The following is a 17,469-nucleotide window of genomic DNA, read 5'->3' on the forward strand; positions in this document are numbered from 1 at the left end:
CTTTCAAAACAAAACTGGCTAAACTTGTTTCCACCGAAAGAACACATTACAACTCTGAAAGCATGCATGTCACAGCACACACGTGTGGACACCGTAATACTGTTGACATTATACAAACATGTTGCAGGCTTCGTGTGTGTGTCTAAAAGAAGATAATTCTACAGCAACAAATTTTAATGCATTCGTAAATGGCAGTTTCAAACAGTTGCTTTCTGGACTTGAATTTACCAACAAAAAGTTTCCCTATTTAGGCTACTTTAAACAAATGCAATGATTACTGCTACTATAAATGCCTACATACAAAAATTAGTTTGTTCTGAAACACTCTTATCATAACATCTCCACGGCCCTTTTTTCTTTCTCTCTCTCTCTTTCCAGATCAAACCACTATGGGGAAAACAAATTCACTCTTTGTCTGTATGGGGGCATCTCATTCAGAAATTAAAACTGCTATCAAAGATTTGTTACTACATTTATTACAAAACAACATTCGCTATTTGACAGTGTTCGAATTACAATGCCAACATTCTTTCGTAAGGAAATTTGTTTCTGCTTCACAATTCTTGCATCACCTGATCTCTACGTCAATCATACTGGCAGGCTGACATTCCCTTGCATCTGCAGATAGTTTATGCTGATTTTTTATCCTTCTTGTGGAGAGTGTCTTCTTCCCACGGCCTTGGACCTCTTATGCTTTGCCAGTTATCAATGTCAATCTGAAAATAAGAAATTTCGTTTGTATCAAGGTTAACAAAAACACTGCACTCGCCGTAAATTCGAATAACTTATTTACGATCACTCTAAGAAATACTGTAAGCAACACATTAAATGTCGTGTAGTACTTTATTTACTAAAGAGTGCACTGAATTCAAACAAACAACAAAGTCTAAGTGGTAACCACCTGCTTCAATTTTTCGTATTCGCTTTCTAAAGTCACTTCACCAGGTTTCTTCATTTTTATGTTGGCCTTTTCGACTTCTTCAGGTTTTAGGGGCATGAACTTCCTGAATTTGTACCTATAAACAACATAAATGTAACAAATTCTCTTCCGTTTCTTTTGAAAATGTATTACAGTATGATAGCATACCTAACCTCGGAAAATTCTTTTAAACCAAATGATCCAACCACAACCATCGTCACAAACGGTAGTCCATATCGCAGAAATTTGTTTTTCGAACCCATAACTTGGACAACTATCTCCAAGTGTTCATATTCCCCCTTGCCACAAGAAAACCAAAGCTACAACAGCTGGAAGATAGGCATACATTATGCGGCAAATCGCCTTATCTTGGTGCTATATCCTTTGGACAAACATATTGTACCAAAGTATTTAAGTCTTATAACAAACGAAAAATGTTTAAAGGTACGTTGTAAACGGTTATTCCGTGCTGTTTTTGAAACTCAAGACAGTTGCAAATGTCGTCAATCGGGGTTTCTGTTAGCTGCAACAGGAAATAAACGTAATTTGTTGGTGTTGCAGATTTTAGCGATTTTGATCGAGATAAACCTACGCTACAGTGTTCTTATTCGGCATGTAGTGTACAAGTGTACACAGAATCAGCTAAGTGGAAAATCCGTGCTATACGTACGTTTATTTATACATAACAGACGATTCCGGAACTTGCCCTTGTGTGAGACCGCGAGTACAAGATTGTGTACCGATTTAAAGTTCTAGATTCTCATATTTTACTGTTCGTGTTGCTTCTGCGTAATCTTTCATTGATTGTAGCAAACCCGATTGTATCGTGAAATTTTGAACATTCGCAAGGGCCGCGATAAACTAGTTGTGGGGTTAAAGTAAATTGTACTCTTTTAAAATCTGGAGAAAAGTAAGCCTGTTCTCGTTCAGAAAATCGGTCTCCATTTTCATTGCACAATTAAGCCAGAAACAGGAGTGTGAGACTTTTCGGGTGCTTACAAAACTATATTTTCGTAAGTTACTGGTACGAGTTTTTCTGATACGTAATTTAATTCGTTGCAAATCAGCGTTTTCGGTCCACAATTCAGACAAAGAATACACCACTCCTGAATTTCATTGTATATCAACGCAAATAAACGTGCGTTGTTGAGAATTTTCGGAAGCTATGCATAATCTACGATCAGTTTGTAGCAAATCGGCGTATGTGGATTTTCAATTAACATATCCAGTTACATCTGGTTTTGTCTTAAAGAGGAGTAGCCCTAAATATTGTTGCATTTTTCGTAAATTAAGTCTGTTTTCGAGTTTCAGGAAACTAGTAGTTTTTACCACAGGTTTTTGTGCTGCCCTAACAGAAATCTTGTTTTGCGTATTTGTTTCATTTCTTATATAAAATCAACAACTTTGTAGCTCAACAGACTGAAAGACAATCGGTGGACTTAATTTAAGCTAAGATTAGATTAGTTTTTCGTTCCATAGATCCGTGCTGAGGACATCCTCGTGGATGTGGAACATATCATTTTTTTAAGCTGAAATAACAGTACTAATAGTATGAGTATATACAATATATAATTTGGTTCTATTAAAAAATTCCTGAATGGAGTAGGAGTTGGCCACTAGTAAGTCTTTCAGGCTCCTTTTAAGCTGATCTTTATTTGTAACTAATTTTTTTTATGTTTGCTGGCAAATTACTGAATATCAGTGTTCCTGAGTAGTGGACGCCTTTTTGGACTAAAGTAAGTGCTTTTAAGTCCTTGTGCAGATCATTTTTGTTCCTGGTATTGTATGTATGAACTGAGCTGTTTGATGGAGAAAGAGATATATTATTTAGGGCAAATTTCATTAAGGAGTAAATATACTGAGAGGCAGTAGTTAGTATACCCAGTTCTATGATGAGGTTTCTACAGGATGTCCATGAATTTACTCCACAAATAATACGTAGTACATGCTTTTGGACTCTGAAAACTTTTGTTGGACTTGAAGAGTTACCCCAAAATATTATACCATATAACATTATGGAATGAAAGTAGGCAAAGTATGCAAGCTTTTTCATTTTTATGTCGCCTATGTCTGCTAACACTCGAATGGCAAATACAGATTTGTCAAGGCGTTTCTGCAGTTCTGTGGTGTGCTCCTCCCAACTGAATTTATTACCAAGTTGTAATCCCAGGAATTTAAGACTGTCAACCTCTTCTATCTGCTCTTCTTCGTACTTTATGCATATGCTGGGTGGAAAGCTCTTACAGGTTCTGAATTGCATATAGTGAGTCTTTTCGAAGTTTAATGTCAGTGAGTTGGCTTTAGACCATTTATTAATATCCATGAAAATATCATTAGCAGATCTTTCTAGAACTACACTCGACATACTATTTATTGCAATACTTGTGTCATCTGCAAACAAAACGAACTCTGATTCTGGCAGTGTAACTGATGAGAGATCATTAATGTACACAAGAAAAAGCAATGGGCCTAAGATGGATCCTTGTGGGACACCACATGTAATTTCTTCCCATTCTGATGATGACTGATGACTTAATCCACTAGTCCCTTGCACTGACACCCTTTGTTTCCTGTTAGCGAGATATGACTTGAACCATTTTGCAGCACTGCCCGTGACACATAGAATTCTAATTTATTTAAAAGGATGTTGTGGTTTACACAATCGAATGCCTTTGACAAATCACAGAAAATACCTGCTGCTTGTAAGTTGTTATTTAATGAATTAAGTACATTTTCACTGTAGGTGTAAATAGCCTTCTCGATATCAGAACCCTTCAGAAATCCAAACAGTGTTCTTGATAATATGTTATTTGTGGTCAGATGGTTGAGAAGCTGTCTGTACATTACTTTTTCTAAAACTTTTGAGAATGCTGGCAAAAGTGAAATCAGTCCGTAGTTTGATGGTATCTCTTTCTTGATTAGAGGCTTAAAATCTGCATATTTTAGCCAGTCAGGAAATGTCTCAGTTATAATTGGCTGGTTACACAAGTAGCTTAGAATTGTACTAAACTCACAAGAACATGCCTTAATTAACTTTGTTGATATTTCATCGTAACCACTAGAATGCTTTGTTTTTAAAGATTTTATTATAGAAGTTATTTCTTTTGGTGAAGTGAGTGACATATTCATGTACCTGAAGCTATTTGTAAAGGCTAGTTTCAGATATTCAAGGGGATTATTTACTGATCCCATTCTATCAGTAATGGATATAAACTACTTGTTAAACAGATTTGCCACACTATGCCCATGGGTTACAAATGTGTCATCTACGTTTAATGCTCTTTGCTCCTGTTCCTTTCTGGTTCTACCTGTCTCCTGTTTCACGATATCCCATATTGTTTTCATTTTGTTCCCTGACATTGCTATCTTCTTCAAGTAGTGCAGTTGTTTAGATGACTGAATTCCTTTTTTAAAAATATTTTACAGTATTCCTTGTATTTAGCTAAATCATCAGCATTGGAGCTATTCCTGGTCTACAGATACATTTTCCTTTTCGTCTTACAGGAAATCTTTATTGCTTGTGTAATCCATGGTTTAATTATAGACTTCTGTTTAATTTGAGTAACTTTTAGAGGAAAACAGTTTTCAAACATGGCACTGACATTGTTCCTGAAGGTTACATCTAAAACAAGGAGCTGCATGTCATGATCTGATAGCCCATTTATTACAGGTTTTACGATACGATTTTGTTCCTTTGATTTGTCTTTAAAAATGTTATCAATGGTTGTTCTTAAGGATTTAGTGATCCTAGTTGGAAAGTTTACAGTGTGAGTTAGATTGAAAGACAACATTACTAACTGCAGTAAATGTTTACTGGAAGACTGCATTAGAAAATCTGTATTAAAGTCACCAGTAATCAAAATTTATTTGTTTCTTCCTGTTAAATAACCCAAAAGAGCTTCTAAATGATTTATGAATAGATTATAATTTCCTGCAGGTTCGTGGTAAATAGTTACTATTATATAGGATCTGTTATGTAACTACTTCTGTTGCACATGCTTCTAGATGCTGCTCTAAACAGAATTTATTAATGTCAATGTCCTTGATTTTATGACAGCTTTTAAAAATGTGGCAACTCCTCCTTCATCCACATATACTCTGCAGAAGTAGGAAGGTAGCTTAAATCCTGAAATGTCTAACATGTCTATACCAGTGGTCACTTGATGTTCAGAGAGGCAGATTATGTCAATTTAGATGAATTCATTTCATCAATACAAATGAGTAGTTCATCAGCTTCATTTCTGAGTCCCGGAATGTTCTGTTGTAATAAAGATAACTGATACTGCATAGTAATGGGATTATAACTGCTTTGGCGAAGATGAACTGGCAGTTTCTGATTACTTTCTGTTAAACATTGTTTAAATGGAGGCTGTACGCTAAAATCTGACTCCTGCTCATCTGTTTTCTTAAACTGAGTGTGTCTGCCAATCTCTCTTAAAATTAGTCTTCTTTCCCCCTTCCCTATCCTAAAAAGGCATCCTTCTGACACCTGTGACCACTGGTATTTTACCATTAAAGTTATTTGTTCACTGCCTTGTAATACATTGCACCAGCCAAAATACAGATGCACTGTGAATGCTGTTATCAAACACAGGTTGACGTTCGTAAGTAGCTGAAAATCGCTCTGACTACTGTCAAGCAGTTACCAGCTGGTGCGAATCAGTGTGTTGTAAGAACCCCTTAGAGTCGTGTACCTGTGATACCTGTACCAGAGGAACCAGTACCTCAAGTACTATCCTCTCCTGTGGATCGGTTCTCCTCTGCAGAAAGTACAGGATCTGTCAATACCTGTCCACTTGATTGTGAGTGGGATGCCAATGGTAGACCTAGACGTCCTGTGTGGTGTGGAAGGGCTCCAGGGAGGAATGAGGATGTTGTACAGCTTTCCCTAACCAACAAGTTTGAGGTATTGTCTTTCACTGAAACTGAAACTGGGTCAGTGGGACCCATGTCACTGGTTTTGAGGGAACTTGATTTGTCCAATGTCAAGAGAAGACAACTGCAAAATTAATATATTTCTCGTTGGCAGTTCAGACGTGTGGCAAATGATGGTACCCTTAGGGAAATGGCAGTAAGGGACGGGAAAGAACACCTGGTACACTCAGTGTCTTTGCCTGGGGACCTCATTTAACATATTGAAGAGGCTTTCTGGCAGCCATTGAGGCAACAGGGTGCAACCAACTCCAGATTGTGGCACATGTTGAAACAAATGATGCTTGTCGTCTGGGCTTCGAGGTCATGCTTGTGTCACTCCTGTGACTAGCAGAGAAGTTTGACAAGACCAGCCTTGCAGCATTTTCCCCAGAACTGATTGTGGCTCTTGAAGAACTGAACCATAGATTTCGAAAGCTCTGTGACAAGGTAGGCTGAGACATCCTGGACTTGCGCCATATAGTTGAGAAATGTAAGGTCCCCCTAAATAGGTCAGGTGTACACTACACATCAGAGGCTGTTACTCAGGTAGCTCAATGTGTTTGTGTGTTCTACACAAGGGTTCCTTAGATTAGGTGATCCTCCATCCATTCCAGATAACGATAGTTGTAGGAAACATAGAAGATCAGTGTAAAATCGAAAGAAATGCCTCCCACAGGTGAGAGTATTAAAATCCTAATGGTAAACTGCCAAAGCATTCGCAACAAAGTGCCAGAGTTTGAATCACTCATGACAAGCAGTGAAGCTCGTGTAATACCAGATACAGAAAGCTGTTTGAAACCTGAAATTTATAGCAGTGAGATTTTCAGGGAAAATTTAAATGTACATCGGAAGGATAGGCAAATGGGAAATGGAGGTGGTGTATTCGTCATAGTAGACAGGAAAACTCAAGTCCACTGAGACAGAATGTGAAGCTGCATGTGAGATTGTTTGGGCAAGATTCAGCACCAGGGCAGGGCATAAAATGATAACTGGATCCTTCCATCACCCACAAGACTCATCTCCTGGTGTAATAGAAAACTTTAGAGAAAACCTCAGTTCACTTTTACATAAGTTTCCTAATCATATTGAAATCACACTAGGCGACTTTGATCATCCAACAATGAACTGGCAAAATAACAATTTTGTTATTGGTGGGTGTGACAATACATCCTGTGAAACTTCATTAAATGCCTTTTCTGAAAACTACCTATAACAGATAGTTTGGAACCCCATTCATGATGGAGATATGTTGGATCTAATGGCAACTAATAGACTTGATCTCTTTGAGGATGTCCAGATCAAAACTGGTATCAGTGACCACGACACAGTTGTGGAAACTAGGACTGACAAAGTAAAAAGGACAATTAAAATAATCAGAAAGATATATATGTTCAGTAAACTAGATAAAAATCAATAGTGTCATATCCCAATGGAGAACTTGAAACTTTCAGTACAGGGAGGAGTATGTAGAGCAGCTCAGGCTCAAGCTGAAAAGAATAGTTGACCATGCACTGCGTAGATATGTCGGGGATGTTGAACACATATAGAGAAGGGCAGCACTAATGGCCATAGGTCTGTTTAATCTGTGGGACTGTGTTGTAGAGATAGTGAAGAACTGAAATGGAAGATGTGAACTATCCTGATAAAGTCTATTAGTAGAGTTTCAAGAACTGGGCTTAAATGATGACTCTAGAAATATACAAAAACCCCGTATGCATCACTCACATAGGGATCGTGAGAAAAAGATTAGAATAATTACTATGCACAGAGGCATTCAAACAGTCATTCATCCTGCACTTCACACGTGAATTGAAAAGGAAGGAACCCTATTAATTTGTATAGTGGGATACACCCTCTGCCACGCACCTCACGCTAAAGATGTAGATGTAGGTTATTTGGGTTGAAGTCCGAATGGAGACGATGTGAACCAATACATTGGAATATCTTTGACAAGAATTGCATCAGTTAGAACTGCCATAACACAACAGGTGACTGCAACATAATGTTTACTTGTAAGATATATATTTTTCCAGGAAATATCAAGTTCAGGGCGTAACTGTGGTTGGATTTATGCGCTGCACCTGTTTTTCTCGAAAAATATACATAAAAACTTTGTGTGCATTAGCTGAGACAATGAAATTATAAAGCTGAGAATATCGTAATTTTATAATCCCACTTTTCAACAACATCAAATGATTTGTATTTTGCACTGCTGCCAACCTAAGAAAGTAATATTTATTTAAGAGATAAATTGTAATTTTGAGTACACTTTGGACAGTTGGCCAAATTACACATCCTGTGGTAGGTATCCACAAAATTAAATACAGTTAATAGTTTTAATTACGTTTCAGACCAAATAACGTGCCAAGTCAGTACAATAGGCGGTTTGGATGCCGAAAATACCATGATTTTTCATTTGAGAACCTGCAACGTGCTTGAGGTGTGAAGAAGAAAGAAATGTCAGTAAGGAAAGATCATGAGATGTATGATGTGTCTAAGAGTACAATTGTTGGTAGAATAAGTTGGCAAAAAACTCCAAAATATTTTTATATGAGTGTATGTATTCTATCAACAGATGATAAAGAAAGGTTGACAGATTCTTTACTGTTGACTGCAGACTAGGATTTCCCTTTGACTGAGTTTGATGTGTCACTGATAGTCAAAAGATCTTGAAAAAATTATTGTGCAACAATGAAGATATAAAAACACAGAACTGGTGCTGACTGGGTGAAATAATTTCTGAAGAGACAACTTGATGAAATGAAAGTGAGATTTAGAGAGAACATCAAGTGTTTCAGAGCTGCTGTTGATCAAGAATCAATAACAAACTACTTTAAAACATTAGAAGTAACACTAAATGACATACACACTGACGCTATTATAAATTATGACCAGACCAACTTGTGTGAAGAACCAGGATGGAAGAATGTTATTGTTTGACAGACCTACAAACGTCCAGAATGGTCCGTAGACTCCTCCAACTCAAACACATCACCAATGTGTGCTGGAACAGCTAGTAGACATTCACTACTCCGTTACATTGTTTATAAGGCAGATCACCTGTATCAAACATGGGTGGAAGTAGGCCTTAGAGAGCCAGACACAAAAGACCGAATTTTTGAAAATTGTTTCTGTACCTTAGCTTTACCATATCTGAAATCCTTAGGATATGGACCAAAGGTTATTATTGGTGACATTCTCCCAAGTCATATTTCTATAAGGGTGATACAAGACTGTGAGAAGAACAATATCAAAGTTGTTCTACTGGCACCCAATGCAACACATCTGTGTAAGTCGTTAGACCTAGAATTCTTCAGACCCTTCAAAGTTGAATGGAGAAATGTACTTTATTAATAGAAATACAAACGTGACAGGACAACTCCTGACACCTTCCAAATTGTGCGGAGAAATGTTTATGTCATATGGGTGCGAAAGCAGGTAAGAATCTAATAAGAGGATTTCAGGCAAGTGGAATCACGCCTCTTGATGTACAACAAGTGTTGGGAAGGATACCAAAAAGAGCTATTGAAGAGAGTCATCAGAAAGCAACACTGGAAAAAATATTGCACGAGACTCAGACTTCTGTAAATTGTATACTGAAAAAGCTAAAGAGGCTTCAGCTCACTGCAGGTCAAAGCATTTCAAAACAAATGCTTGGAGATCTGAAGAACAACAAGAGCAAAGGTGTCAATACCAAGCAGAATTATTGACTCCAGTGAAGTGAAAGGGGGCAGATCCAGTTTAGTTCTGCCTGAGACCCAAAAACAAAAGCAATGTAACAATGATGACTCAGAGTCCAAAGCTGATAATTAATCATTCTTAGTTCGTGATACAAGTGATGAATTTGATAATTTTTATGCATCAGATGAAGAATGTGACACAGAGTTTTGGGAACCCATTGCAAATGATGGTAACAAAAATTTTGAGGAGCGCTCTGGAAATATAGAGCCAAGTGTTAGTAATTTTGTAATGATTAAACTCATTTATGATGAAGGCACTAAGAAGCTAAAGGAAAATTATTTGAAGAGAAAATACTTTCAATAGAAACTGATAGAGCCCATGAGTGCAAATTTCTTCATAGCTACCAATAAAAGGAAACAAATATATTTGTATTTCCTGCAGCTGATGACACAGACAATTTTCAGACACATCAGTTAATGAAGGTTATTGTACAAATTAAGTAATGATTAGGGGTAGATATGTATTCAATGTGCCTCGTCATATTTGAATCAAGTGAGATATTTTGTATTTAGTTGTATTTTGTAATAAAGATGAGATAAATGCATTAGTTTGACAGTTGATTAATGATTTCTCTTATTGGTTGTTTCTGCCATCTACTAAATAACCTAAACAAAGTTTAACTTTGAACTCAGATATCAAAACATAGGATTACTATTGAGATTAAGTTAGTTTCTCAAGTTACCCATCTGAAGGGTAACTTGTGACATCAAGAACAATGAACGTTTCAGGCACAAGCAAAAGATAAACATTCATTTCACGATGAAGACTAACTACAACTTATGGCCAAAGGAGTTTATTTACAATCAATGTGTCTGTCATGCAAAATTTCTAAACTGTGCAGTAATTTGAAAGTTGAATCCTTGCCAAGTAGTCCCATTTGACGGTACATGGCGGCAAAACTATTTAACAGGTTATCAGCATAGGAACGCAATGTGTCACTGAGTGTGTCTAAAGGCATTTTGCAACGCATTTCAAATTGCAGCATCCGCACTGGTTGTCACATCACATCGTGGCACAGCCAGTGTTTCTCAGGTAGAAAGTTTTGACAGCTTACATCATCTATTGGATTGATCATGTGACCCCAAAGCTCATTTCCTTCCAATACACAACATGCACACAACTTCATATTACATTTCGTTTTGGTTTTCATTGTTGATATCAGTTGTTGGTTGTTCAGTATTTTTGTTATTTGTTTTAAATTGTTTCCTTTCATTATTTCTATTTATAATTTTATGGTGAATGACAAAAGATTAATTGAAGCAGGGGGGGCAGCAGTCTGAATTCTACAAAATTATCTTCTACTGCATTTATGAAATGGATTTTTGGGCATACTGGTACCATATTTAATATTTTACAATTAAATGCATTGCAATATGGGTGCAACTTGAAGTGATAAAAGTACTGTCGATAGAATAAGATTGATTAGTAAGTGGAACTTATTTGTATATTATCAAGCATTTGTTTCTTGAAGAAATGGACTGAAACCTTCAGGCCCTGCAACAGTGGCAAAATGACGTTTTTGTGAAGTTTGCATCAAGTGATGTATTAAATTTGTTTGTTTAAGTGTGTGTCTGTGGCAGGCTTATTTATTGTTAGGTAGCTCTCTGAATTGTGTGTGAACGGTTCTGCAAGCATCATTGGTCAATATTTATTTATTTTCTATGGCTAACCCCAGTGAAAATAATGCACTTGAACCATTATAAGCCAAATATAAAACGTAAAAGAAACCTATAGATTTTGAAGGGAAAGGTATCGATGGAGATGTGACTACTGCACAAATATTTTCGCTGGACTGGTAACAAAACTTAACCTGAAACAAATAATTTTTTTATTAGATGTGATGGTAGCGCATAACATTGTTCCTATTAGTATTTTTTGAGTGCAGTTTCATATTACAAATGAAAAAAAAAACTGGTGCTTTGACTTTATAAAATATTTATAAGATGAAAATTCCTCTTCCTTGTGCTCCTTGTGTAGTGAATGAAATTCCCTTCTACACCACATAATGACATTTTTCCGACCAATACTTGTTTTTGCGTTCTTTTGCAATTCTGTCTTACTTCTTTAATATACAAGCCATCTCTGCAAGTGGCAAACCATTTGAATCTGATTTCATTTTCGTATAAATATGGAATCCAGCATCCACATATACACTCCTGGAAATTGAAATAAGAACACCGTGAATTCATTGTCCCAGGAAGGGGAAGCTTCATTGACACATTCCTGGGGTCAGATACATCACATGATCACACTGACAGAACCACAGGCACATAGACACAGGCAACAGAGCATGCACAATGTCGGCACTAGTACAGTGTATATCCACCTTTCGCAGCAATGCAGGCTGCTGTTCTCCCATGGAGACGATCGTAGAGATGCTGGATGTAGTCCTGTGGAACGGCTTGCCATGCCATTTCCACCTGGCGCCTTAGTTGGACCAGCGTTCGTGCTGGACGTGCAGACCGCGTGAGACGACGCTTCATCCAGTTCCAAACATGCTCAATGGGGGACAGATCCAGAGATCTTGCTAGCCAGGGTAGTTGACTTACACCTTCTAGAGCACGTTGGGTGGCACGGGATACATGCGGACGTGCATTGTCCTGTTGGAACAGCAAGTTCCCTTGCCGGTCTAGGAATGGTAGAACGATGGGTTCGATGACGGTTTGGATGTACCGTGCACTATTCAGTGTCCACTCGACGATCACCAGAGGTGTATGGACAGTGTAGGAGATCGCTCCCCAAACCATGATGCCGGGTGTTGACCCTGTGTGCCCCGGTCGTATGCAGTCCTGATTGTAGCGCTCATCTGGACGGCGCCAAACACGCATACGACCATCATTGGGACCAAGGCAGAAGCGACTCTCATCGCTGAAGACGACACGTCTCCATTCGTCCCTCCATTCACGCCTGTCGCGACACCACTGTAGGCGGGCTGCACGATGTTGGGGCGTAAGCGGAAGACGGCCTAACGGTGTGCGGGACCGTAGCCCAGCTTCATGGAGACGGTTGTGAATGGTCCTCGCCGATACCCCAGGAGCAACAGTGTCCCTAATTTGCTGGGAAGTGGCGGTGCAGTCCCCTACGGCACTGCGTAGGATCCTACGGTCTTGGCGTGCATCCGTGCATTGCTGCGGTCCGGTCCCAGGTCGACGGGCACGTGCACCTTCCGCCGACCACTGGCGACAACATCGATGTACTATGGAGACCTCACGCCCCACGTGTTGAGCAATTCGGCGGTACGTCCACCCGGCCTCCCGCATGCCCACTATATGCCCTCGCTCAAAGTCCGTCAACTGCACATACGGTTCACGTCCACTCTGTCGCGGCATGCTACCAGTGTTAAGGACTGCGATGGAGCTCCGTATACCACGGCAAACTGGCTGACACTGACGGCGGCGGTGCACAAATGCTGCACATCTAGCGCCATTCGACGGCCAACACCGCGGTTCCTGGTGTGTCCGCTGTGCCGTGCGTGTGATCATTGCTTGTACAGCCCTCTCGCAGTGTCCAGAGCAAGTATGGTGGGTCTGACACACCGGTGTCAATGTGTTCTTTTTTCCATTTCCAGGAGTGTATTTGCTACCACATTGTGTATGTCAGCTTCATACGTAAAAGCAATTGAAAATCAAACGAAATTTCCTGGCAGATTTAAATTGCGTGGTGGACCGAGACTCAAACTCAGGACCTTTGCCTTTCACAAGCAAGTGCTCTACAAACTGAGCTACCCGTGCACAACTCACAACCCCTCCTCACAGCCTTAACTTCCGCCGTCTCCTACCTTCCAAACTTCACAGAAACTCTTCTGCAAAACTTGCAGAACTAGCACTCCTGGAAGAAAGGATATTGCAGAGACATGGCTTTGCCAAATCCTGGGGGATGTTTCCAGAATGAGATTTTCGCTCTGCAGCTGAGTGGGCACTGATATGAAACCACCTGCCAGATTAAAACTGTGTGCCAGACTGAGGACTCTGAGGATGGGTCGTGATTCGTGCTTGGATAGCTCAGTTGGTAGAGCACTTGCCCATGAAAGGCAAAGGTCTAGAGTTCGACTCTCTGTGTGGCACACAGCTATAATCTGTCAGGAGGTTTCATATCAGTGACAATCTCACTCTGGAAACATTTCCCTGGCTGTTGCAAAGCCGTGTCTCCACAATATCCTTTCACCCAGGAATGCTAGTTCTGCTCTTGCAGGAGCGTTTCTTTGGAGTTTGGAAGGTAGTAGACGAGGTACTAACGGAGGTAAGGCAGTGAGGACAGGTTGTGAGATGTGATTGTAGAGCACTTGCCCTCGAAAGGCAAAGGTCCCAATTTTGAGTCTCAGTCTGGCACACAGTTTTAATCTGCCAGGAAGTTTCATATCTGCGAACACTCCACTGCAGGGTGAAAATACCATTCAACTGAAAATCATCTTGCAAAGATTGAAGTTCTCACGAAAAACGTTTTAGGAGAGTCATCCAAGTTAAGATCACTTGACCTATATTGACTTGAAATGCTGTGATGTGACTGACAGTGTGAATACATCTTGACATGACTGTGCTGTGACATGATAATTCTGTGATAGCTATTGTGAATTGCTGTTACAAATGCCATATAGAAATGACTTAGAGATAGGGCTTTTTATACAATGGAAGAGTACGAAACTTGTCCTAAAGATGATTTTAAAGGGGCCTCACATATTGAGTAATATTGTCAGCTCATCAACCTGTTAACCATAAAGCATATAAAAGTAAATGATGTAATATTTCCTTCTTTTCTAAAGGCCAGTTCACGCTGGCTGTTGTGTCACATCACAGTATGTCCTGTCAAAACATGCTTCAATTCAGAACACATATCATGACACTGGCAAGGTTTCTTGGGAAGATAGTTTTGACAGCTGACATCATCTATTCGTTGTTGATCATGTGATCCCAGACTCATTTTCTTCTGATACACAGCCATTGGCATGTAGGGAAGCAGCCTACTCACGCCATATAGAATTCAAATACTTTCCATTGTGTGCCAACCTATTCCTCTGTAACTAGCTATGACATCATGAATGTTCCGCAATACCTTAAAATAAAGTAAATAATCTGAAAAGTTGATAGCATGTCAGGAGTGACGCTAAAATGATAATGTGTTAAGTTTCAGTTTAGTAGCTTTAACAGTTTTCGAAATTTGGATGTTTTACATAAAAAATCATCGGCGCAACAGGAAGGAGCTATAAACTTCAAAATTTATATTCGGATTTGTTTTTCATTGTAATTTAATGGAAATAGCACGCTGGATCTCAAAAGTAATATTTTGGTTGAAATTTATGATTTTCTGTTTTTGTGTCCTAACAGTATGGAAGCAAGATAGATTAAGTAAGTTATTAGATAAAGCTAGGATGTTTAAATTTAGGTAGAATGGAGATACACTATAATAACAAAGATGTGAGAAGTTTCAAAAAGGTAGCTATAAAACTATAGCTGTAGCGTCTCTCCAAAGCGCAAGTTCAGAGGTCATCTATTGTGTGCAGTACAGCTAAAATAATTCTCTCGCCAAAAGTATTTAACCTAGCCACATTAGAATTTTATTATAGATACTTACCTATGTGCTGATTGCACAATTAAATCGAGAGCTTCATTGGCCTTCAGCGAATGAAGCAATTAATTATGTAATAACGCGAAGTGTTGTTCTGCTAGGCCTGGCTGCTGGTCTGGAAGGCAAATTTTGTCGACTGCGCCTTCGGCGGTCCGCACCATGGCTATATAAATAAAAGTGTGCGAGCTAGTGTAAGGCCCCAGTTCTCTTCTAGATTCGTATCAGCGCACACTCCATGTCAGAAACCGCGTTGCATTTGTGCAGTTGGAAGCAACAGCCTTGGATGCCGTATTACGTAACTCGGTATGCACATAACAATGAGTTCGCATTGGGGTAAAGTGTTAATAGCGCCACAACTTCAATGATTTATTCTCAGTTTGCGGATGTCGTATTTTCACGTGTCGCCGCAGGACAGACTTTCTACCATTGCTAGTGTGGCGTTTGATGGGTATTAATACCAAATTTTGGCGAGAATTCACTTTGAACATTTACATCGATAACGATTATTGAACAGGTTCGTTATCTAGGGATAATAGGATCCGCCCAATAGACTCTGAACAGCTCTGATAGTACAATAGCGAATATGGGTAATCATTTGTCTGATATTTTATGCTTTATGGTTTTCAGAACATAGTGAAAATTGTTATAGTAAACTGCATTTCCTATGAATCCCAGACATCATCCTAAATCCTCAAAGTAATGAACTTCAATAATCAATGACTTAAATTCTCCATCAGAGTGGGCACAGTGAACTTTAATTGCAGTCAACACGTTTTGATAATCACTTTCTGGTTGCCAACATTGTAGTTAGAGGGCCTGTGTTGAGAATGGCAACAAATAATAGAAATAATTCTTTATTAGCACCCGCCACCCCACAGATAGATCTCCATATTTCGTTTTGTCATGGTTTTCATGGTTGATATCAGCTGTTTGTTGGTTGTTTTTGTTATAAATTGTTTTGTTTCATTGTTTTGTTTCATTAAAATCAGCAATAGATGACGAAATATTAATAGAAGCCGTGAAGCAGCAGTCTAAATTGTACAACATGAACATACTAAATTACTTGTCCTCTATTACATTTATAAAATGGGTTTTTATACTTAGTGATACCAAATGTAATATTTTACAATGGAATGGATTGCAGTATGGCTGTAAGACAAAGTGAAAAAAGTACTGTCGGTAGAATCAGATCGACTGGTAAGTGGAATTTATGTGAATGTCATCAGAGGTTTCAAGTGTTTCACAAAGAAATGGACTAAAATCTTCTGACATTGCAACAGAGGAAAAAAAATGATGGTTTTTAAAAATATATGTTGAGTAATATATTAGAGTTGCTTGTTTAAATATGTGTTTGATGCAGGCTTATTTGTTGTTAAGTAGCTGTCTCGAATGTATGTCAAGCAGTTTTGCAAGCATAAGTGATCAATATTAATATGGTTTCATTAGTTAATCCCAATACAAATAAGGCATTTGAAGTATTGAAAGTCAAATACAAGATGTAAAGGAAACCCATAGATCTTGAGGGGAAAGGGACTGAGGAAGATAAGTCTGTAGCACAAAAAATTAGCTGGACTGGCAGCTAAACTTAACCTTAACCAAACCAGTTTTTCATGGGATGTGATGGCAGCTCATAATACTGTTTGTTTTATTAACTCTGTGGGCTGTTTGATGTAACAAATGAAAAAAGCTGGTGCTTTGCCTTTCGAACTATAAAATTTAGATTCTGCTTTCTTGAGCTCCTGGCATAGTGTGCCAAAGTCCCTTTCTGTACCATGTAATGACTTTGTCAGATCCACCCCCTTTCTTTGGATCATTTTGCACATCTGTCTTCTTTCTCCACTATACAAGTTATATCTGCAAACTACAAATAATAACAGTCCAATAAATGCCTTTTTCGTAAAAATATGGACTCCAACATCATGTATATAAGCTACTGCATCGTGTATGTGCACATGACACATAAAACAGTTGACATCCAAGCAAATTGAGATTGTGGAACCTGAATGCCTCAACATGATGGACAGTGTGAATACACCTTGATGTTTTGGTGCCGAGACATGACGGTGCCATGACAGCCAGTGTGAATCGGCTTCAACTTGTACTTTTATTATCATGACAACATGTGTTCATATAAATGTATGATAATCTATGTAATAAAGTAATCCTTGATAATTGTTTCGATATCCAGTGAGCCACAATCAATTGTTGAAAACAGAAAATAGTAAGTTTCTAGAGAAGAACCTCTTTCACATTTTACCCACTGTCACTTGTTACGTAGGAGGAGACAGTTGTAGATATGTGTAATAAACCTGTATTGTTGTCAACTATAAACT

The 17,469-nt window shown here is 38.6% G+C and overlaps 1 protein-coding gene across 1 annotated transcript; it reads right to left on the minus strand.

The window, feature by feature from the left end:
• Positions 1–456: 456 nt before the first annotated feature.
• Positions 457–1,283, minus strand: LOC126281463 (cytochrome c oxidase assembly protein COX16 homolog, mitochondrial). The gene is made up of 3 exons (XM_049980455.1): positions 1,088–1,283; positions 902–1,016; positions 457–716 (listed from the first exon to the last, which is right to left on the minus strand). The coding sequence occupies exons 1-3, from the start codon at positions 1,180–1,182 to the stop codon at positions 630–632; spliced, it is 297 nt and encodes a 98-aa protein (XP_049836412.1). The 5' UTR covers positions 1,183–1,283; the 3' UTR covers positions 457–629.
• Positions 1,284–17,469: the final 16,186 nt, after the last annotated feature.

Source organism: Schistocerca gregaria, chromosome 7 (genome assembly GCF_023897955.1).
Source record: "Schistocerca gregaria isolate iqSchGreg1 chromosome 7, iqSchGreg1.2, whole genome shotgun sequence".
NCBI lineage: Eukaryota > Metazoa > Arthropoda > Insecta > Orthoptera > Acrididae > Schistocerca > Schistocerca gregaria.